This window comes from Lepisosteus oculatus, chromosome 5, assembly GCF_040954835.1.
Source record: "Lepisosteus oculatus isolate fLepOcu1 chromosome 5, fLepOcu1.hap2, whole genome shotgun sequence".
Taxonomy (NCBI): domain Eukaryota; kingdom Metazoa; phylum Chordata; class Actinopteri; order Semionotiformes; family Lepisosteidae; genus Lepisosteus; species Lepisosteus oculatus.
In genome coordinates this window covers 37,641,574-37,666,234 of record NC_090700.1, presented here as the reverse complement: position 1 = coordinate 37,666,234, position 24,661 = coordinate 37,641,574, and the positions used below count along the sequence as shown (strand labels likewise).

Genomic DNA, 24,661 nt, shown 5'->3' with positions numbered 1-24,661 from the left:
TCAGGTCAGGTACTGTATGTCTTACAAGCGAACTAATTGGGCAGAAGAGTGATTAAGTTCTTAAATACAATTAATTAAAATAAAAGATTCCTGCTTTAGTAGTTGAAACATTGCCCTGAGTATTTTTTAAATCATCAACATTAAAATAATTGAGTTACTTTCCGTTTCTTGCTATGGTCATTTATTTTAGCTTGAACTCTTATAGCAGGTGGGGAGCATTAATTTGAGCTTTCTTTTGATTTTAAAACATGATCTTCTGAAATAAAATGAGTAAAAAATATAAACTTACCTGTTTTTATTTATTAGTATAATTTATTTCCAAAACACAGAAGAAGGAGAACAGAGAACATTTGCTCATTCTTGGAAGAAAAAAACATCAGTTCAGGCTGTCTAGCTTCTAACAGCAGTATAATAAATACTTTTCTCAGAGCTACTGGGAGTCTTCAATTCTAGAAGGTGCTGTGATTGATTCACTTAAGAGTAATGAATGACCGGTGGAATGGGCCTCTGTCAACATGACCTTTCTTGATCGTCTATCAGTATTCAATCATTTTTAAAAGAAAAGGAAAAAAGAATTTCATTAAGTAACAAACCATCATTTAATGTTGATTTTTCATTTTCATTTTGATACAGAGCAGCTTTGGAAAAAGTTTTTAAGTAACACCATAAATACATTATTTGAAAATGCCTTCTGTTCAAGAGCCAACAGATCCTGTTGACTCTGTAGAAAGAAGGAGCAGATGGGTGAATCTGTTCTTTGGCAAAGCTTGAAGAAACCACCAGGACAACCGTCAAATGTATTGTTTCAGTGCAGAATTTGCTCCACTTTTCTACCTACATACAGATTCTAATTTCCCCACTCTAAAAAGAAACTACAAAATGCACATTAACTCATTTTAAAGTTTAAAAAAGTTTGATTTCTCTTTTTTATACCCAAACTGTATCTTGCTACATCTTAAGGTCTGGAACTTAAGGCTCTACTGCCAGTCTCAAATTGCAGACTTTGTACTTCAAGGTAGTTTCCATCTAATAGAAGAAATACATTTCTGGCCAATAAAGCCTTAACCATTAAGTACTAGTTTTGTCAATTGCAGTCTAAGGTTGGTTAAAAGTTTGACTTAATATGAACAAAGTTACTCTGTGAGAAACTGGAAAAGACCTAGCTCTGTAGCAGTTGTTGAATTTTGCACAGTTTATGTACAGTGGAAGAGTCCAAAAACAGGATCTAAATTCTCTTTGAGAAATACAAATGAACTATACTTAAATGTGGCCTTTCCCCTAAATCCAGATCCATCCATTCTCTTAATGCTCTTAAAGCTTAAATCACATAAGGACAAAGAAAGAGATGCACAGCTCATTTATGACCCAAGAAAAATAATCTATGTCCCATTATAGCTTTCTCTGCACAATGGAAAATGTAGCTGCTAGCTAGATCGTTTATCCTTGTGTTTCACAGCAACTTGAACAAAACAAGTACAAGAAACCAAGTACAAAGATTATTTATCACTAGAAAATAGCTGGATGATGACGTCCATTTCAATAGCAGAACAACAGATTTGCAGAAGCAGGACAGAACGACTCATCATGGTAACATCAGCAAAGCCCATTTGTTCTTACAGTACATTTCAGAACAGGTGCTTCATAAGAAAGTGAATTACCTTTATAATTGGAACTGGTAGGTCGACTTGGTTATATCTGGCTTAACCAGTTAAGGATGCTACCTCACACGGTTTGTTTCATTATCAAAGCCAAAAGACTTCCGAAGCAAACATGACAGAGATACTGCTTTGGGTTAATGACAGAATTGCCTTCCTAAGAATTCAGAATTTCTCAGTTCCTGCAGCCTAACATCACATTCAATTCAAGCATTTGATAAAAACTAATCTTCTGAAGTTAAAGGTTTTTCATGGATGCCTTAGAGGTATACTGAATTTCTCTTTATATTTATATATCTTTCTTTTCAATGATGTCTTAGCTATACAATAATTTTATTAAGTATTTAATAAATAATGTACTCATTTTCTCATAGAAAATATATCTTAAAACTGAGTGAAAAATTCCCTTAAAAATAATAAAAAATAAATATCCCATTTTCACCCTTATATATATACAGTACAAATACAATTTCCCACTATCCAAGTTATAAAGTACCTATAATTAAAGTTGCAAACTAAGACTGAATACATTGTGATCTTGACAGGATGATCTGTTCATCCCATTTGACATTTGAAATGCACATTCATCCTTCATGCATGTACTGTAATATCTTGTTGCTATGTGGTTTTGTAACACAATTCCATCTACCAACAAACATTAATATATAGAATGTTAACATTAGATTTTAAATATATCCCTTCTTTAATCATAGTACTTGACCAGTCTAATGATTACAATAGCAGACATAAGTATTTATATGTGCTAAAAATCTAGAAACTTCTACAGACATTTTCTTCATACCCTGTGTCTTAGATTAGAGAGTTAATAGAATTCTCAGACTGCTACTTACTAGGTGTCTGATTTGGTCAAACAATTACAGTTAAACATCAGAAGGAGTGTCTATACCTGTGCCTGTAACTGCATAAAATGCGCAGAGGGTTACTAACAGAGCTGTGTAACAAAGTAAAATACCTGTTTGTCAAAGTGCATTCTATTTTAATAACCCCCAGCATCATGTCACACAGCCTACACCTTGAGCATTCATGTCCAGTGCATTTGGTAACAATAAATAGCCTTCATTAGTGACAAACTAGCATTGACAGGAGTGTCTGGCATGTCACATACAGGTCATTAAGTCCTGTATTCAGGTCCACATATCAAAAAGCAACACTGTAACATATATATACTTTAACATATACACACACATACACTCACACACAAAAGAGCACTGAAGAATAATACCTCCCAGGAAAATGATATTAGGCTATTTACTGAAATGTTGCTGACAGAATTTTTTCTGGTCCTGGGTGATACAAAGTCAAATGCTGAAAAAAGTCGATGTCATTGGTGGAGGCCAAGTGTAGAAACAAAGAGTCACAGTCCTGCCCGGTCCCTAGATTATACTTAACCTAGCTGATAAACATCACAAACAAACCAGCACAGTAAATGGGTCAGGCAATTAGTTCAATGAAAGACATCTGTAAACCTCTAAATTCATTGGATCAGCTGACTCTATTTTACCTCATTGCTCCCCAGCTGCATTCACTGTCAAATCCCCTACTCTGGTGTCCTTCAAACACTGCCTCGGGAAGTCTCAAATCAACCAACCAAATGGGCTACAGGGCCAAATAGTTGGCAATATTTCTGGTTTCTTTGCACGTTCTTAAAGAGAGCTAGAGACCTGCAGAGCTGCGGTTTTCATTAACCTAATTTATACACACCCTGTATTCATTGCTATTAGGTTATCATTTCTCAGAAGTGTTTTTTACAATCCCTGCATTATGATGTTTAATTGCTTTAACATGGTAAAGTTGAATATTAAATGGTTTTCAGAAAATGAATGTGCAATGTGCACATGAATGAGGAATGACATTGTATTGCTGTGTATAACCATGTTTTTTTTTTCTTCCTATTGAGAACACATTGCACATAGAAATAATCAAATTATTTCAATCTCTTTAGGCACTTCTTCATTAGGAACCCTGAGTTTCACTCATTGCACTCACAGATTTGCGTGTAGAGTCTGCAAACTGACATAAACTGAGTAGCAGAGGAAAGATGCTTCAGCTCTGCTCAAAATAAGGGGTGTTCCCCCAGCCTTGGGCTTCTCACGTCTGTCATTCCATGTTACTTCCCCCAGAAATCTTCTTAACATAAATAAAACAATCTGACTCTATTCCAAGATTTCCAATACAAAATCTAGATTTACACATATTCACATTGTGAACAGCTACAGTCTTGAAAACTCACAAACACCCCCAAAAATCAGGTTAACCTGCATAGCAGTTCAAAGTCCCCAGAGAGTGTCCCTTAGTGACTCAGGGGGACTCCCCTGTGACTCTGTCCCTGCTGTTGCTGCAGCGATCTTCTCAGTTTACATGCCCGTTGACCCAGCTCAGGGATGGTCCTGGTCCTGTTCCAGCTAGCCGCCTTCATTGCTCCAGATCGCTCCTGTCGAAGATCACTTTGGTAGAGAAGTAAACAGCAACTAACCCAACAGCCGAGGCACAGCCCATGTAGGCAGAGATGCAGTGTGTGAACTGGACCACGGTGCCCAAGAAGAGGGAGGGCACCACCTGGGAGAGCAGGAAGGCACTATCCAGGATGGCCAGGTCCAAACACATGCCCCGACCAGCAGGAGGCGGTGTGCTGGGGCAGGGGGGAGCCTCAGCAGGCACAGAGACATACCGGCCAAAAGCAGAGGCAGGGAGGCCTGGTTCTGAAGGCCCCAGCCCTGGCATCCCACATGGGTGGCCATTGCTGTAGTGTGGTTTCAGGGTCACAGAGTGCCTGCTGAGTGGTACCTGAGTGGTAAACTTCTCTGTTTTCTCAGGGGCTGCCACGCCTCTTACTTTCGTCCAGGAAAAAAATAGCTGAAAAGTGAAATATACGAAGAACTATATTAAAATTATGAAGACATTGGGTTTCCATTACCCTCTCATTAGCAAGCACTGCACATGTGTTTTGGTAGCTCTTTCTAGAGATTAATAGTGCAGTGCCTGTATGACGAGACACACTTCCATGCGCATTACTTTTCCCCTCCAGGAGCACAGTAAATATTAGTCACTCTTAAGGTGTCTGCTAAGCAAATAACCGGAGGAGAGAGCTGTTGAAAACACTCACCTGTTTGTCGGTGTGGTAGAGGGAGGTGAGGGTGTAGGGGAGGATCTGCAGGGTGCAGAAGGTGTACCCGGTGACGCCCGCCATGGCGGTGACGGTGACCACGCTGTGAGAGAGGCACGTGGCCAGCGTGGCCAGGACCAGGAGCACCACGCTGCTCACATAGACAGCCCGCCGCCCCAGCCGGGCCACCAGCTTGCCCATGAACAAGGAGCAGACCGTGGAGGTGGCACACTGCAGGAACAGCCCCAGGCTGCCCATTCGCACGCCTGCAACACACACGGGCACAGAAGCGGTGGCAGGCTGCTGAGGACATGTTAAAGCGTGACGCCCCAAAATCAGGCCGCTGCTGATCAGTTCTGAAACTCCCGACTTCTTGTCAAGCCATGTCTGCGAAATGATTGCAGGCAGAAACTTTGGCTGTGGTTCTTCCAAGTGTTCTTGTGCAATTTGCAATTGTGCAGTGCCTAATATAATAATTAATAACTAATAGCATTAAATAGCTCTCTTAATCCCAAAGTGCTTTATAAGGGGTGGAGCTTTTTAGTCTCTGGCCTTACGTACGGGGCTCTGGGATCTTTAATGATGAAATAGTCAGGTCCTAAAGGAGGCGAAGTTTTTAATATTCCTCTCAACCTTGTACAAAGAAGGCCTGGTGACTAGTGGACGTCCTGTTGTCCACTTGATCCTGGTATTGCTGTCACTTAGAGAATGCTCAAGAGCATTATCTCAGAGCCGTGGGCACACTTAAGGAGTGAGTTCAGCTCAGACTGTCACACTCTGGCCTGCCTCTCCAGATCTCTAGAGTGCAGACGATCCTGTGGACTCCCAGCCAAAATGGACAGGGACACAGGAGACTGTTATCACTGTTCATCATGATCAGCCAGTTGTGATCAAGTCACCAATCAGAAATTAACCATGACTGATCTTTGGATTTTATGTTTAAGGACACACTTGATGAATACCCACATTTTATGAAGATGTGTGAAGGTCATTTTATCAGGGAGGCATTTGAGTGCTTGTAGTGTTTTGCCAATGGCAGTGCAGTAAAGCCAAATACAGTTAGAAGGTTGCTGGTATATTTATTTTTGGAACAGGTACATGGCAGGTTATTTTTTATGTTACACAAGGTAACCATATGCACTCCACACAAAAGGATCCCCAGCCTGAAATGAGCCCAGGACCCATAAGCTGTGAGGCCTCAGTGCTACATGCTATAATACCATGACACCCAATATTTAGTGATCAGGCAATATTTAATGTATTTGCTTTCATACATGCAGTATTTCACAATGCTAACGTTGTGTGCTTGATTGAGCTACCAGTTATCCTCCTGTAAGGATACACTAGGGGTTGTTCCAGCTATACCCAATGTCTTTAATTCAATCTTGGTGCAGAAGCTCTGAGCAGCTGCAGCTATGACACTCGGTTGTGAGTATTTACCATTTGTTAGCAGTGAGGGAATGCACAACCTAAGCTTTTCATACAGTAAAAAGTAAAAAACAACATATTAAGTGTGGGAGATTATCAGGATGTGATCACAGAGGTTAGATTGTTCAACGGTTAGGGAAAAGATCTCATCAGAAAGAAAAAAAAAGTCCTGGCTCTTTCAGAAACATTTGTTAATCAGACTTCCTTGTGCCTGGTGTGGAAACCTAAAATGTTGTTATAAGAGACTCTGTAACAGAAGCAGCTGAAGCTCAATTTATTCTATAGACTCTACTCTGTACTTAAATGGAGTTGAATACAATTAGTTTTTGTTCATGTGATTCATTATTTGGTTGTGTATTAGAGCTTCTGCCCAGAAGATTTCAACCAGCAGCCATATCACCCTGCAACTCACACCTGGCAGCCCACTGAAGCTCAGCAGGTGTGAGCCTGGTCAGTACCTGGATGGAGACCTCCTGGGAAAAACTAAGGTTGCTGCTGGAAGAGGTGTTAGTGGGGCCAGCGGGGGGCGGTCACCCTGCGGTCTCTGTGGGTCCTAATGCCTCAGTATAGTGATGGGGACACTATACTGTAAACAGGCGCCGTCCTTCGGATGAGACATAAAACCGAGGTCCTGACTCTCTGTGGTCATTAAAAATCCCAGGGTGTTTCTCGAAAAGAGTAGGGGTGTAACCCCGGTGTCCTGGCCAAATTTCCCATTGGCCCTTACCAATCATGGCCTCCTAATAATTGGGTTCATTACTCTGCTCTCCTCCCCACTGATAGCTGATGTGTGGTGAGTTTTCTGGCGCACTATGGCTGCTGTCGCATCATCCAGGTGGGGCTACACATTGGTGGTGGTGGAGGGGATCCCCATTACCTGTAAAGCGCTTTGAGTGGAGTGTCCAGAAAAGCGCTATATAAGTGTAAGCAATTATTATTATTATTATTATTATAAAAGACTCCTGTTATGTTCAGAGTCCTACATATCTCAGCCTCTAACCTGTTGACTGCTGCACTGTCCTATTTCTCTGCAATCCACTAATTGCATTGCCCCCCTGGGCCACACACTAGCAGACCCCGAGCAGGCAGGAGCTGACCTTACCTTCGTCATAGCGCAGCCTCTCCGCACTGCCAGGCTGGGCGCTGGGCACCCCCTTGTAGATCCCCTCGCCGACGAAGTCCGTGTAGAAGAGGATGAAGGTCATGAGTGCCATCCAGCTGCACAGCTCAGCCACAAAGAGCCGCTTGATGACACTGGGCACTCGCTGGCACAGCCGGTACAGCCGGGGCAGCAGGGTGCAGCAGCCCCCCAGGACAGACGTCAGGTGGTGGGGGCGGAAGAGGGGCAGCCACGGGCTGTAGCAGCAACGCCGGGCAGGGCTCCCTTCCCTGACTGAAGCTTCGCCACGGAAAACGTCCTCTGAGATGAAGATGGTGCCCAGCACACAGGCAAGGAAGATGGGTGTGAGCAGGGTGAAGGTGAAGACCTCCTGCCCGTCCAGGTACGATGCCAAGGGCCCCGCGTTCCAGTTGATGGCTGGCAGGAGGTACCCGATGCAGCCGCCCAGACTGATCATGAGCGAGTAGACCGAGAAGGCCCGCCGGTTCTCCTCCTCCTCCGGAAAGAGGTCGGAGACCAGGGCCTCAAGGGGCGTGAAGCAGACCTGGCCACAGAACTCCAGTAGGCCGATCCCCACGATCAGGAGCCCCACCTCCAGGCCCCGGCTGTGCAGGGACAGGAGGCTGGCCAGCCGCGACGCTTGGGGGATGAAGATCAGGCTGACCAGGACCCCCAGGCACAGGGCCCAGATAAATGGCCGTCTTCTGCCATAGCGCCCCGTCCATTGGTCACTGGCTGAGCCAATCAGTGGCATGAACACGAGCCCTAGCACAGGACCCAGTCCTGCCAATGCAAAGAAACAATGGAGAAGGAAATTTGTTTGCCTGGGCTCCTGTACAATACTTTCTCTAAGTTTTTCTCCAAGCTTTACTTCAGTTCCACACTGAAACATTTCTGGATTCATATGCAATTCACATTTATCCCTAACAGGAGAAGGGCAATCCATATTATTCAAGAACCTTGTGCTTTTCCATCAAAATGCAATAAAATGCAGACTGCCAGAAGCTAAGCGGTCTGTTCTTTTGTATTACACTTTTCACACTTTTCTCTTTGTTTCTGCAACAGAGAAGAATGCAGGAGTTAAATCTCTTTCGTACTCCTTTACCTCCGTAGGCAAGCTGTCTACTCTGTAAGTTAATTAATTAAATGGGTAGGGCAGGGGCAGGGTAAAGCAGTTTCTTCCCCTTTAAAACCTTAGGGAAGGGGGTGTCCTACTCCAGACCCTAGGGTCCAGAACCTGCCCTGGTCTTCTAGGTCTCTCCATCTTCCTTTTGGCCATGAAAAATAGATGACATAGTCTAGGCAAACCTTGACTTCCACCTGACCAAGAGCTGTTTATACCTGAAGGGGATATTAAACTCACCCAGGCTTCAGGCTTCCAGGGCCCAATGAAAGGGGAAAACCTCTTCCATTAGGCGATACACTGTACACAACATCCACACATTGTGCCTCCCTTTTGACTCCAAACTGAGCTCAACAATGGGACATCAAGAACTGCAAACCTGAAGCAAACCATGCTGAGGGCCTGTTCTTGCTCAATCAGAACCACCCCCCCCCCACAAGCTCACCTAGGACCATGGTCATGAACCGCTCCTCAACCCCGGCCTCCAGCAGGAGTGGGGGTACATAGGTGGTCCCTGCCGCCATGCAGATCTCCAGCCCGCAGGCCAGCGTGTTGACCAGGAGCAGCTGAACCATTCGGCTCCGCATGACCACAGACGTCAGCTTCACAGCCATCTCTCTGCACCACTCACGGGCACCCAGTCAGTAGTCCTTGTGGTGAGTTTCAGCAGCCCCAGGCGATAATGACTTGTCAACCTGGGATACTTATTTCCCATTTTCTTTATTTCCCCCACCAAAGTGTCTCGATCCATCAAGTCCTGTCTAGTGCGGGCCACCTGCATAGCATGCTGGGAAGCCCATCGCTGATTGTTGCCTTCCTGAACCAGGTTATCCTTCCCAGCAGTCTTCACGTTGTCATTTTTCTGGCTCTGCGGGTTGTTTTCATCCCAGAAGCAGGTGGCTTAAAGCAAAACAAGGCAAAATAAAGCATTATGAAAATTAAATCAGAGCAATACAATTGGCAGAGATTCATTTGGAATGATGAGAAGGTTCTTTTGCAAAAAGGAAAAAAAAAAAGGATGTCATTTTTGGCGGTACGCTTCACTCATTTTTTCAAGTTCCCCCCCGAAAAAGCAGAAGAGCAGCAACGGCCACACCCTGTCACTGTCTATGAAAGACATAAGGAGAGCCTGTCTACCAGCCCACGCAAGCTCCAGTTTCAGTTCTTGGTGACACGCTGACACAGCAGGCTAGAACATGGGTAATCAGTTCCAAATAGCCAGTGGAATTTCAGAAGAACATCCTGTCTGTGCTCTCCATACACTTCTGAGGAAGTCATTCATCATTATGAGAAGCTCTTTGCAATCCTTTGGGATGAAAAGCACTGTATAAAGCATGGAAATCTTACTGTTGTTGTTTTCGTAGTAATAGTAATAACAGGACTGTTAAAAAATGAATACTGCGCGCTCCCTGCCATATTTATGATAAAGGAATTTTGAAAGCATATTCTGCCAATATTCCAGAAAAGATTAAGATCAAAATTATGAAGAATGTGCTGCCTTTGTGCTCTACTCTGCCTTTACCCCTTCTATTTTAGTTGTCACCCTGAAGTGTTTGAGCTTGTCAGGAAGGAGGCCTAATAAAAACCTGACCTTTCTGAAAGTTTCCCTAGTGCAACAAATCTTCATTGCACAGGGAGAGTTTCCATGGTTGAAGGTCACAGTATAAAGTCCCCGTTTATACCTTTTGAGGTTAATATAAAGATGATTTGTTATATGTGCAATCAAAACGTCATGAAAATCACATAAACTGTGAAAGACACCCTGAGGAGATACTACTGCTTTCCCTTAGGTCTTTACTGAGCAGCAGAGCCCAGTGGAAGAGCTCCTCAAAGTCAATGTCATGTCTAGACAATCCGGACACTGGGTTGCGGCTGTGTAGGCATGAGTCTTCAAGAAAGGGTGAAAAATCTCTCTTTGAAGTCTTAGGATCAGAACACAAAGGCCCACTTATCTCCTTCAGCTTTTCTTGCACTGAAACCGTTGTGCCCACACAGGGCCTTGCTCACAGCCTATGGATAGAACTTAAATTCTAAATTGAAGTCTAAATTTTTTTTCTTCTAGCACCACAGAGGCTTGAAAGTGCAAAAGGGGACTTAGTCATTTTGCTTCACAGCAAAAGGTTTTCAGGGCAGCTGCCAAAAGTCTCGCTGCACCAAACACTCATTTATAAGAAGCTGCTTCTGTGTTGACCTCCAGCCCAGCAGCACTGGGCACAAACCATATTCTCCCACCCATCCCCCTGAGAAGGCAAATACAAATATCCATTCACAACGTGTATGCAAAAAAAGGATCTTGAATCCTGAGAACTTGTCATTTTACAACTACAACAGGTACAATTTTCTGCAGCACTCTGTAAGAATGATCTCAAGACACTCTAGTAATAAAAGCAAGTCAGTTAGACTAAGGTATTTAAATTTCAAAAGCTAGATGAAACAAATCACTTTTTTATGCAAAAAAATGCTGTATGTCCAAAGCATTAACACCTAGGTATATTTACACATCATTAAAACAAGTAAAAAATTAAAGGAAAAATTCCAAATGACTGAGGATCTCTGAAAGACTTAGGACAGTCATCTTACAGATTTGAAGCATGACAGCACCATTGCTTATACCCTGTAGAGCCCAGATTTGGGAATGTTCCTGGTTTGGACGTCTGTGACAATCTCAGAATACACACTCTGAACCGAAACGACAATGTCGTGGATGGGAATTACCAGATATCTTCACTGTAGATTCACACAGCAATCGAAAGGCTACTGAAATCCAGATTTCCCATGAGACACGTATTCAGTACCTCTTTCGCAGGAACATCATGACATCAAAAGCCGTGACGCTTCATTGAGGGAGGAGCGGAACAGCGGACGATCAAGCTGTTCAGAGACGGAAGTTGACTGCTTGTCCTACATCTCTGTGAGTGCAGAGGTTCTGTCACATGACAGCTCCTTTCAAAAATTCAGAAACTGTGAAACATATTAGGGACACAGAAGCAGCAGCTCAAAGCTACCACATCATGAGTCATAGCATCTTCAGCAGTCAGTCTCCTACCCTGCCTGGTAACATTTTCAAGTTGAACAACTGTCAGGCCTGACTAAAGAAAATTAAGTGAAACCAAAGACTCTTGTCTGCTTTCTGTAGACTTTCTCATCTTGCACACGGAATGACACCCACTTGAAACCAGGTAATTATGACTCAGCAGACTCTGAGCAGCTTGAATCCTTTTAAGAATTCTTGAGGCCAGTTTTGCAATTGCAGACCCATGTGAAAGAACTACATGCAAGACTCTGTAGAAGACATTTTTGCACCAACTGTTTTCACTCTGCTCATTATGACGTCGGGCAACAAGAAATTGCAAGTTTGACACACTACTGCCAAAGACATATTTAAAATATGCCGGGTGTATTTAATATTCAGAAATATACACAGCACATGCATTAAATGCCAAAATACAAAATCTATAGTTTAAAAATCCTAAAATATAAGGCAAAACAGTTTTGCCTATTGTGAGTACTTTTATACACACCAGCTCATTATTATAATGTCTGCACCTTATTTCCAGCCTTTTCACACGAGTTTACAGACAGTAGAGCCGACTGACTTTTGTTACTAAAGCTGATAGCCAGTATTTGAAGTTGCTGTCACCCATGCAAAGCAGCCCCTCGATGATGAAAGAAGCCAAGAAGAGGGCTAGGTATGCGACAGCAAGGGCACAGCCAGCCTTTTGTTGGCGCTGAACTGGAAACACTATCTTTCAATTGCTCTAATCACCTTTCTCTTCAGAATGCGGCTGTTGCTATCATAGATCAAAGGTACAAAGGAGGGGGCTCTCAAGAGAAGCCTGTGACTTCGGTGGGGGATCCAACTTTCACTGCTGTCACAAGAGCCACTCGGGCACAATCGCACAAGGGTTCCCACTTCCAGTCGCGCCCACCCCCATGGCGGTGGGGCAAAAACTAGGTAAAATGGGTTTGGCTTCGGAAAAAATAAATCTCTTTCAAAAACAAACGAATGTGGCACTTTGGTGCCTGTGTGAACGTGACAGAGGAGCCCAATGACAGAACTGGCAGATGAGTGGCTCTGTGTCCACAAATTGAACTGCAAACTGCATCAATTGCTTCAATTCTGGCAGGCGCACAGGGAATCTTCTCCCACGATGCAGCGCAGTGGTTTTATCCTGCATGCCAACAAGGCTCCTGTGCAGAGAACAGCCTCCTGCTGTTTTCAAAAGCCGCACACACCTCACTGTCACTTCTTGTGCGAGCAAGCAGGCCGCTCAAGCACCTCAGGGGAAGACAGACGAAGAGACAGGAACCGTGGGGGACAAATCTCAACACCTTGGAATGCAAGACGGCAAACAGGAAGTAGAAACGGCCATACGAAAGTGTGCTACAGCAGTCACAAGACGTGTGCAAGGAATGACGAATATTAGGGTGAAGATTGTTTTACGCTTGTCAGCACTAAACCTGCCTGTCGGAGTCACAAAAGAAGATACGCAGACAAGTGACGTAGTCTAGCTTGTTGGCAGAAATTTCAGCATTCCATGGGTTTTAATTGTAGACGTTCTCTGATTGTAAGCAATGTCTAAGTCCTTCAGCGTTAAATCTGGTGGTGGGTGCAGTTGGGATATTGCAGATATTTTTCCAGACACCCCTAATCATTCTCCTCATTTCCCTTGCCTGATTCACACAGAAAATGTGAAGCAATACGCAGTCATATGATCTTTCTGCATTGCTATGTCCTCTTTTCCATCCTCTTTTGGTGATAACAGTGTTTCAGGGGAAGTTCCTGACTTCTTAAATCCTGAAGTCTACAGTGCAATCTAGCAAATGTATCCTTGTGGCAAAATAGGAACTCCATTATACTTATGTTATGACTTGTAGAAATGAACACCTACTGTAAGTCCCAGGAGTTCCAAACAAGTATGCTGAAATGCTGGTCTCTGTGAGTATTATTAAAATTAATCATCAGGTCAGCTATAAAAACGAAAGTCACTTTTGAAAATTGCAGTCTGCTGCATTCTTTGTCTGGAACATTAATATATAATACCCAAATTCACAGTACCCCTTAATTTCATTAATTTCATTCATATATTTAAAAACATAAATTGTTATCCCCAACGTGACTCAAAAAGTAACAATGTGAAGTATTGTTAAAATACCAGTAGGCTACACTTATAGATAGATAAGACTTTTTTGATCCCGAAGGGAAATTGATGGTTTTTGATACCTTTTCCATGACAATTGACTTTTCACCCATCCTAGCAAGCAGTAGTTGGAATTTCTATTTAATCAACTCATATAAAACTTAGTTTTTTGTACACAGTAAGGGTGTCAAGTAAGGGTAGCTTAAGAAATAATACTTATGACGCTAACTTACTGAATAACATCTTTGGAGAGTATATTCTATTGAAACGGAGAACATGCTAGACAGATTTTCTGTTCAGTTCTCTATAGGCTGTACAGTAAATACATGGTGGTGTTTGCTTATACACTCTTCACACCTCTTACTTACACCAGTGATGTACTTACACCTTGAGTACACACACTTACAATTCAGTGAGTCAATTATTTTTTTTCTACATCAAGAGACCTGTACACGTCTTTTAGTCAGAACAAGTCTTAAAATGCAACAGGGGTCTCTGATGTAGCTTCAAATGAGTGTGAGGAGGCCCAGCTGTTGCCTCTTTTCCCAGATCCACACAGAATCTGGACCTTGAACTTGGAGGATGTTTCTTGCCTGCCTCTTTTGTGTTTTCTTTCACATCTTTTGTTTGTTTTATGTGCCTTGCTGGATGTCCTGTCTTGTACAGATAAAAGACTTTTCCTACCTTTCCAGGATCCTTTGGATTCCTCCTCCAATGTCGGAAGGTAATCCTGTCTCCTTGCTCTCTGGGGATCGCGGCTGCGGCGGATAACAATTAGTGAATGAGTTCCCAGGGACAGAGGCAAAAGAAGGTGCCTCTCACCACTCCTGCTAAGGGGGCAGGTTCAGAAGCACCTGGGCAAGAAGGGGGTGTGGCAATAGATCACAGGAACCAATGGGCAGCCAGCTCTGCAGATCACCTTGGATCAGGAACTGGTAATTCAACATTCCCTGAGCTGAACCCCTCCCCTTATACAGTTAAGTGGGATGGTGTGCTGAACCACAGATCTATACTCTATTATCTATCTATTCAAATAGTAGTGTAGTATGGCATGTGGCATTTTCATTTCCAGAGGATTTACCAAAGAGCATGACAGGATAACTGAGTGAGATGCTTCACATGCATAGATTATTTTAAGCATCAGGTACATGTTGATAGTTCTTGCTCATCCAGTGCAATGATGTATTTAATATAACACAGTGCAGTAATAAAGATAAACTAGATAAAAGACGTTCATTTTCAAAAATACCAATAGCAGCTTGTACTGTTAAGCAGATCTTAATCAATTTCCTCATCTGAAGATGTGCCTAAGCCACAGACTGAAACAGGAGCTAAAACTTAAACCCCAGAAAAGTCCTGTAATTCTCTGGAAGTATTTTAAATGAGATATCTACAACAGACATATTTGAATTAAAACTGTGGAACATGGGGGAAGCTGACTCATATTGTAAAGGTCACTCTAGTGTGTTTAAGAGACTGGGAGCACCTTCAACCTGTTTACTTTTTCTCTGACCCCAAACATTCAAGTCAAATCTGAACCACTACAAAATTAAATACAGCATTTTCAGGGGGGATGCGTCATTGACTGTAGTGCTATACAGGTTTATACAGAGATAAAAAAAAGTGTAAAAACAACCACTAACATCTGAATCCATAACCAAAACAAATTAAAAACATCCTCAAGCAACTTGCAAATAGAATTAATAAACATCTTTATTTTAATGAAGATTTGTTTCCCCATACTTAGACAAAAAGGCACTATGGATTTTACAGGTACAATTCTTATCCTAAATTATTTCATATATCAGAAACCTTTGAGGTTCATTGTAACAGATCTGTGCAAGGATGTTCTAAAATTAAAGAAGATCAATATCAGGGGAAAACGAGATTATCATATTCTCACCAGCAAAGTACCAGCATTGTACTGCTTTGCAATGCATGAATGCATGATATATAACCATGCTAGTTTGCTAACAGTGGTGTTACCAGGATAAACTACAGTACCAAGTAAAATACAAAGACATGCTGGTGACAAAATCAAGATGGAACAAAAGGTGAAAGATTGAGACAGAACAAATAGACACATAGATCTCATAGCACCAAACAAATACTCTAAACTCTCTAAACTAATAATAATAATAATAATAATAATAATAATAATAATAATAATAATAATTGCTTACACTTATATAGCGCTTTTCTGGACACTCCACTCAAAGCGCTTTACAGGTAATGGGGACTCCCCTCCACTACCACCACTGTGCAGCATCCACCTGGATGATGCGACAGCAGCCATAGTGCACCAGAACACTCACCACACATCAGCTATCAGTGGGGAGGAGAGCATAGTAATTAACCCAATTATTAGGAGGTCATGATTGGTAAGGGCCAATGGGAAATTTGGCCAGGATGCCAGGGTTACACCCCTACTCTTTTCGAGAAACACCCTGGGATTTTTAATGACCACAGAGAGTCAGGACCTCGGTTTTATGTCTCATCCGAAGGACGCTGCCTGTTTACAGTATAGTGTCCCAATCACTTTACTGGGGCATTAGGACCCACAGAGACCGCAGGGTGAGCAACCCCCGCTGGCCCCACTAACACCTCTTCCAGCAGCAACCTTAGTTTTTCCCAGGAGGTCTCCATCCAGGTACTGACCAGGCTCACACCTGCTGAGCTTCAGTGGGTTGCCAGTTGTGAGGGTGATATGCCTGCTGGTTGAAATCTTCTGGGAAGAAGCTCTAATACACAACCAAATAATGAATCACATGAACAAAAACTTATTGTATTCAACTCCATTTAAGTACAGAGTAGAGTCTATAGAATAAATTGAGCTTCAGCTGCTTCTGTTACAGAGTCTCTTATAACAACATTTTAGGTTTCCACACCAGGCACAAGGAAGTCTGATTTTTTACTGTATGAAAAGCTTAGGTTGTGCATTCCCTCACTGCTAACAAATGGTAAATACTCACAACCGAGTGTCATAGCTGCAGCTGCTCAGAGCTTCTGCACCAAGATTGAATTAAAGACATTGGGTATAGCTGGAACAATCCCTAGTGTATCCTTACAGGAGGATAACTGGTAGCTCAATCAAGCACACAAAGTTAGCATTGTGAAATACTGCATGTATGAAAGCAAATACATTAAATATTGCCTGATCACTAAATATTGGGTGTCATGGTATTATAGCATGTAGCACTGAGGCCTCACAGCTTATGGGCCCTGGGCTCATTTCAGGCTGGGGATCCTTTTGTATGGAGTGCATATGTTTACCTTGTGTAACATAAAAAATAACCTGCCATGTACCTGTTCCAAAAATAAATATACCAGCAACCTTCTAACTGTATTTGGCTTTACTGCACTGCCATTGGCAAAACACTACAAGCACTCAAATGCCTCCCTGATAAAATGACCTTCACACATCTTCATAAAATGTGGGTATTCATCAAGTGTGTCCTTAAACATAAAATCCAAAGATCAGTCATGGTTAATTTCTGATTGGTGACTTGATCACAACTGGCTGATCATGATGAACAGTGATAACAGTCTCCTGTGTCCCTGTCCATTTTGGCTGGGAGTCCACAGGATCGTCTGCACTCTAAAGATCTGGAGAGGCAGGCCAGAGTGTGACAGTCTGAGCTGAGCTCACTCCTTAAGTGTGCCCACGGCTCTGAGATAATGCTCTTGAGCATTCTCTAAGTGACAGCAATACCAGGATCAAGTGGACAACAGGACGTCCACTAGTCACCAGGCCTTCTTTGTACAAGGTTGAGAGGAATATTAAGAACTTCGCCTCCTTCAGGAATGAGCATACAATCCAACCCAGGGCAGCAGGTAGGACATAAAAGTTATAAAGTGCTAGCATATATAACCAAGGATACATGTTTACCTGTATTTTCTGGTTTGTCAATATAATTTCTTCTGTGTTTACCACGACAACTGGCATAAAGAGTGCCCCTTGAGTAACTATATTAATCGAATCAGAGAGAGTCCATCTGTGATATCGTCTGAGTTTCAAAGTGCACCACGTGATTGTTTAGTAACAACCTGCCAATCAATCAGTCCCCATCTGTTACTGTGTGATTGCTGACGGCCACTCTAGCCCTGATAAAACACGAGAATAATGGGAATCATATCCGGACACAACAGCTGCTGATACTGCGTAACCATGGCGACGTGTGACAGAGCGCTTCCTTTTGGAGGAAAGAAGCAATTTCCACTGGTTGAACAGGTAAAACACTGATAAATATAAACGATAGGATTAAGGTGGCATCTAATTACTGGGAACAACAGCTGTCACCTAGTGTAGAGACGATTAACTATATGGCTCCCTTCTACATATGAAGTACAGTGGACGTCTCATAGAATGATTATTCTTTAAATTTAATGTAATGTAAATAGATTTTCTGTTATTTATTAAGAGGGGACCCGGGATCAAAATCAGTCACCAGTCACCTAAAATGCCGTTTGTGTTCCCGTTACCTTTTGCCGGTATTAAAAAAAATGCAACTTGAAACCTTTTGAAGAAAGTACCGAAACAGAGTCAGCAGACTGAAAGCACACATTTTCGCACCTCGACTGAAAACAGAACTGCGCATTTTCCGCTTCGCGGTATCACGGGTTAAATGTACAACCAGATTATCAAAAAACTAAAATAGTTTAGCTCTGAATATTTACTCAGCCAAAAAGAGGAACTTAAAAGTGCTGAGAATTATCATTTAGCTAGTGCTTTTCCCGTATATATTTTGAATGTATTCATGCTATGTTATGTGTCACCCTGGACAAGTGCGTCTGTTACGCATATTTTATTTTTACCGGTGAATCATCCATAGCTTATGTTTTTGATAGTTCTGAACTCAGTTTTCTTGTGAACTTCAACTGCGTACTTTTTTATTTAAAATTCAGTGTTTATAAACATCCTGTCAGGCCCACGCTGAAAGAGTTATCACATTTGTGAACGTCAGCGGTTGATGAGCAGTACGAGTATGTTTTTCCTGTCGTCTGTGATGTGGCAGTTAACCATACTTCGACAGGGCGCACGCTTAGACTTCACTGCGAGAACTGGTGTCGTATCCAATCCAGTACCCCCCTAAAGGGTGTCGTATCTAATTGGGGGATACATACAGTACTTCCAAGGGAATAGGGAATTAGAAATGACACAGGTGGTCCAGGTCCCGCGTCGCCACTGTGTGCTTACTAGACGAACCTGAGTACGACATCTCGTCTATAAATTATAGTATAATGACAGCCTAACGGGTCTGTAACTGCGGATGGCCGCCTGCACCCCGTTACTCAGTACTGTAACCTCGTACATCTGTGCCGGTGAAAAGAGTCTGTTAACTGAAAAGTTTCTTATCTTCCAACAACGTCGTGTACAACGAAACGTGAATGATGACATTTTTTTTAAATGGCGGAATTAGGTAAAATGAAAGATTGTCGCGATTCACTTTTTTTCCCCCATAAATATAGATGCTCACGAAATGAAATTGCACGGAAATTCTAGATATGTTATAGCTTTAACGGTATTACCTATAAGCATAGTGGTAAAATAAAAATATTTTTTCTCAGTTTTAAAAGTTTGGAAGATTTGAAGAAGTCTTAAAAAGTCCTATACTTGTACCCCAGCTAGAAGTCAATGATGTATTACAATATTTGCTTCCTAAATTAGTACCAGGATCCCTTTTAAAGAATTTTCATTTGTAAAATTCGTTGTGCAAAACAAAATCAAAGTCGTCTATTCAAAAATAAAGAAGCCTGTTAATTTGTCTAAAAGCGCGTCCCATGAGTAAGACAGAATATGAGTTATCGCTGTCGTTAAAATACATACATACCCGAAGCTTACCTTTAACTTGCACGCCTCGTCGCTGTAGTCCTGACTTGGCTCAAGTGTTCGCGTTGTTTACAGAGTTGGTCACATAGCTACTTCTTAAAAAAGTGCCAGGTTACTGTTTAACACAGCTCCTCCCGGCTCTGGAGGAGGAGCAACTGTAGTGTGTGATCCAGGGCTGCCGAGGTAGAAACTGTTAACAGAATTGAAAAGTTCAATCGACTTTCCTCAGAAAGCTTAGATTTTGCCGCGACCCGGTCACCATTTAGTATCCTGGCCGAAACATCCGAATTTATGCCAATTCTGCGATAAGGGCGTTTGGCTTTTTAAAATCTCATTTTAAGCTTTGCTTCCAAATTGTGTTTTTAAAAATGCCCTCAGCTACATGATACGGTAAAAAAAAATGATTCGACACGCACCATTTTCCTAGCATTATCCTCTGCAGGTACAATGTCTTAGAGTGGATGTGGTTTCATGCTTTTGAAGAACCATACAAATGATGAAAGTGGACAAAAGAGGTCAAACCGTGTCTTGTCGCGACTCCACATGGTAAATATGCCGATCTCTTTTGAAGACAGACCGCCAGGACTTTTTTTCGTCTCGACGGGAAATCAGACTCCTCAGACTATAATTTTGTGGGAGCCCGGTGTCCCAGAAAGGAAAGTAATAACAGTTTTTAAGTGGCACAGAGGAAGAGCTGAGGCCAGTACGGTTCGACAGCTCACTGTTTAATTCGCCTTCTGGTTTAGAACAACCCCACCGCCCACAGCAATACTACCCAGTACAACGAGCTATAACTGACCTGCTGTAGCGCGTCTCCCGGACTGGACACTAGCAAATATATGACATATACACACACTGACGAGCCCACAGACTCACTGAGACACATGCAGACACAACATGAAAATGAGGAGCAGACAACCTCCAGAAACACGTGGTCTGAGAGATTAAGGTCCTTGACTAACTCTGGAAGTGGATCTGAAAGCACTGAGTTTGTAATTATGGAAGGGTAGCCCAGACAACATCCTGTTTTATTTTATTTGGTGTGGTGTATTTGTAGGGTTTTAGAGAGCAGACTCTCATTGCATCTCTTGAAGACACAGCATGCATCTGTTGCTCAATTACAAGCAATGAGTCCACGCCAGTGTTAAATAAAAGTGTATTTATTGTCCATGTGCGAGTACTGCAGAGATCAACTGTCATTGGGACCACAGAGGTGAGAGAACATCAGGGAACTATGATTGTAATATGGTGTGGCCATATGGCCATGATATGAAGTATATGGTTAAACTGCACAGGTTAAATCAAAAACAAAGGTTTAAAATCTCAGGAAAATCAGGCTATAAAGGAAAGGAACACAGTTTAGCATGAGTAGAATGGGCCAGGATAGGTATGGAGTCAGGTGACAATGTATTGAAAACTGATTAAAGATATTCTGATTGAGGCACCTGCTAGGATTGTCCCAATAAGGAAATTCTAGAATTCCTAAAAGAATGTCCAATATTAACAAGCTGAAAGAACTAAAGCTTTTGAACCAGAAAAGACTATAAGGGGATCTCCTTCACATGTTCAAACATCTCAAAAGGCACCACAAAGTCAACCCAGCAGACTTCTTTAGAATCAACAATAAAACACGAACTAGAGGGTAGAAGTGCCCCTTTCAAGCAATGTCGTGTCAGTTGGGTACTAACTACTGAATGGGCTAGATGGGCCCAATGGCCTCCTCTCATTTGTTATCTTTGTTATGTTCTTACAAACTGGATTCTTATCCTGGGTGTAATCTCACCTTGTGCTCTCTGCTTCTGGGAAAGGGTCCTGCCATCACAACTCTCACAGAATAAGTGACTTCCTGATAAGGCCAGATGGAAGGATGAAACAAAGATGGAACTCTACTGCTATCATTATAGAACACTGTCATTAAAGGATTCGCTGATCCTGTGTTGTGCCTCTAAAACTCCATAGTTCTGGGTGAGGTGTCATGCTCTGGGAAGAGAGACATTTTTGATTGAGCTTCATCCCAACTTCTGGACAGAAGGAGAATGTGAGACTACTGTTCCAGAACACCTATTGATCTTTCGCAATCACTGTGGAGTAAAAAATCTGGATAAGGTCAGTGGCTATTATCAGATTCTTTCAGTCCTTCCCTATTGTTACCTAACAATAAAGTTTATTTTATATAGTGCCTTTCAAAGCAATCATCTCAAGTGAAGTGGGCAAGACCAGGCCACACAAAACTGCAGGGCATGAACCAGAGCTGCCGTAACTCACAGTGAAATGGAAATTTCCCTACACACATGCAGAGAAGTGAGAGTCACAGGCACACACACACACGCACGCACACACGCACGCACGCACGCACGCACACACACACACACACACACACACACACACACACACACACACACACAGTCTACTGGCTTGATGTTGACAAAGAGGGTATGGTCTACCTGCCTTTTTCCTTTTTTTCTTCTTCTTCAGTTGAACTGTGTTTTTTGGCTGTCAAACAGCTTTTTTTTTCAGGAACAATATCCTCCCCAAGTTGCTTGGAAACGACAGAAAAACAGGCTAGGCTACAACAATCCTGAGGGGTATGGTTAACATACGTAACTGTGCATAAACAATGATACCTGATATTCCTTACTTCAAGCCTTGCTCCTCCTTCAGAGTCAAATATGGGTGTGAAACCATACTTACAAGTCACACGTGGTCACTGTAGAAAATCTTTACAGCTGTCCTTACCATGCTGCCTGGCAGATGTGTCCTGCTTTTTCTTGACCAGACAGAAGGTCATTCCTTTATTCCTTGTGTAGCAACTGTTCCTCCCAAGACATCACTGCATAAGAGTAGTATTGTACAAGATTACAATACACAAACTAAAAAATCCATATAAGCAGAATCAGAGAAAAAAAACAGTGACCAGGGAAGCACAGGTAAGAATAATATTCTTCATTGGCAAATGTGGTATTTTTGGAAAATTATACTTTCAGCAAATGAACTTCAGGGTTAAAAATTTGATACATAAGAGCCTTCTGTTGCTATGCTCATTTCAAAATTGAATGCCAGTTCATTCCCAGGGAGCCAGCAGTGCTGTTCAACCATAGAACGGTCTGTCACATGCTCAGGTACGTTATATACAGTTGCCTCCATCTATAGTCTTGTAATATAGTTTAGTGCCTATAAGAAATACAGGCACTGAACCATATATCATGTTACTAGAAAGGGTGCCATCTTATATTAAAAGCCCTTTGTCCAATTCCGGTCATGTAAAAAGTTTTACATATTCCCATTCCAATTTCAGAATTTAGTTGGAATGGAGAAATTCCTTTTGGGAGTGATCCTAATTCCAAAAATAGAGGCTAAGTGGCTGCTCTCATAAATTAGGATCCTTCCTCAATGGAAATTCATAGGAAGTGTAGAGCATATCCAATTGCATCATTTTGGTGGAGGCAGCTGTCTACCTGGACTAGCAACTGGCACAACATCTTCCCTAAAAGTCTGTGGAGCAAAGGAGGGGAAGGAGAACATCATAATTCAAAATCTTTACCATTCCGCTAAAGTCTGCAGATACCTAAAACTGAAATAATCAGGAGGATGGCTTTTAGAGTTGTCTTCCCAATACTCTGGCTTTAGCGAATGCTTGTGGCATCAGTCATCGATTTTCAGAAAATCAAGAAATGAATGGAATAACAAACTTTGTTAAATGGTTTCCTCATGTTGGCAAAGACTGGCTACAGTATATTGATTAATAAGAAACAAGTAATAGGTTTATTCCACAATGAAAAGAGAAGAAAGAAGACACAACGTTTCGGCTGTGGAGTCTTCTCCACAGCCGAAACGTTGTCTTCTTTCTTTTTTCAGCGTGGAATAAACCTATTATTTGTTCCTTTGCAGCCTATGCATGCTGACGCAGCTACACATCTGAACTATATTGATTGATGTCTATTCATATTGGTCCTAACAATCAGAGGCAAGCCACGGATAGATAAGAACCCGCAGAGAAACAAGCTCTCCCAATGTGTTTGCTAGGCTTTTTCAAAAAGTTTGTTTCCATTTGTGCACAGATAAACTAAATGCTGAGTTTCCAATGAATTAAACTATTGACCAAACATTGAAAGGTTTACCTTTGGAAACCTCTGAGTTTTCTTGGCAGAAGAATACCAGAGGTAGTGGGAAATTGACTGGCTTTGACCTGAGCTCTTGCAGCAAAACTGTGACTCCTGCAAATCCCCAGCTGCCAGCTGTGTGGGCTCATAGTGATGCCACGTGTGGCCATTGTAATGTGCCGAAAGATGGATGATGCTGATGGACGTGGGGGCAGTTTGGAGGAGTCGGTCGGTCTCTCTTCATTCTCCCCATTGAGGTACAGGCATCCTCAGTGAGAGCTGACTCTGAGGCCTACAGAAAGAACTGGCAGATCAAGAATGGGTGTGTAGAGAATAATAAAAACAAAGTACTGCTTGAAAAGAAGGTTTTGTACTATGTTTGCTCAAGATGTGGCATTTGTCAAAGACCATACTTTAAGCATATTAAGATCACAAGAAACCATCCTTACATCCCTCTTTTCATATGTGCATGCTCATAAGAATGACATTTCTGCACGTAATGTTCACACCTTCTATACAAAGGACTACTGAGAACCAAAAATGGATAATGATATACTGTATGGGAGAAACATCTCTCTTCAAGAACATTACTTACTGGTTACTGTAAGTTACTTACTGGTTTTAAAATAATGCTAAGTTATCTAATTGCGTGTTAGCTTTGAACTCCTGCAAGGATTTTTTAAAAATATATTTCACTCCTCACAGTGAGATTGAAGATGAGGCTTGATGACTGTGGACACTTCAGCAATCACAGTAATGCCATGGAAACCTTTATGGAGACACCTAGTGACTGTAGAGCAGTATAACAGGGGATTATGGAGCCAGATGCAAACAATTTCTGTTACAGCGGAAGATTGTCACTTTCAAGTTGAGAAAATCCTTAATCTATTTAATAAAAAAGGACTAATTAAAGTTAGAGAAATAGTACACATCCTTCTCTCTCCCACTGGAAATTAAATGTCGCTATCATATTCTGAATAGGGTGATATTTTAAAATTAAATCATCATTCTAAGATATAAAGAGGTCAGGAACAGATGTTTTCATAAAGCTAAAGAAGAGATTTGGGAAAAGTTATGTTCAGAAGTTGGAATCCTTGAACCCAGACAAACAACTCTTATTGTAGATGGTTTTATAGAATG

The 24,661-nt window shown here is 42.0% G+C and overlaps 1 protein-coding gene and 1 long non-coding RNA gene across 4 annotated transcripts; one reads left to right on the top strand and one right to left on the bottom strand.

Annotated features, from left to right (window-relative positions):
- Window positions 1-575: 575 nt before the first annotated feature.
- slc45a3 (solute carrier family 45 member 3) lies at window positions 576-20,639 on the bottom strand. Of its 3 annotated transcripts, XM_069190346.1 has the most exons (7): window positions 20,221-20,639; window positions 19,434-19,611; window positions 14,276-14,349; window positions 8,896-9,350; window positions 7,310-8,110; window positions 4,780-5,045; window positions 576-4,529 (listed from the first exon to the last, which is right to left on the bottom strand). In XM_069190346.1, the coding sequence occupies exons 4-7, from the start codon at window positions 9,062-9,064 to the stop codon at window positions 4,089-4,091; spliced, it is 1,677 nt and encodes a 558-aa protein (XP_069046447.1). In that variant the 5' UTR covers window positions 9,065-9,350; window positions 14,276-14,349; window positions 19,434-19,611; window positions 20,221-20,639; the 3' UTR covers window positions 576-4,088. The 3 variants fall into 3 exon arrangements, with proteins under 3 accessions (XP_069046447.1, XP_069046450.1, XP_069046449.1); XM_069190349.1 differs by lacking the exon at window positions 14,276-14,349; XM_069190348.1 differs by lacking the exons at window positions 19,434-19,611; window positions 20,221-20,639 and having other exon boundaries at window positions 14,276-14,830.
- LOC107076868 (uncharacterized) lies at window positions 17,716-24,355 on the top strand. Its single transcript, XR_011189674.1, has 3 exons — window positions 17,716-17,822; window positions 21,381-21,527; window positions 24,227-24,355. It is a non-coding gene; the product is annotated as an uncharacterized lncRNA (long non-coding RNA).
- The last annotated feature ends 306 nt before the right edge of the window (window positions 24,356-24,661 follow it).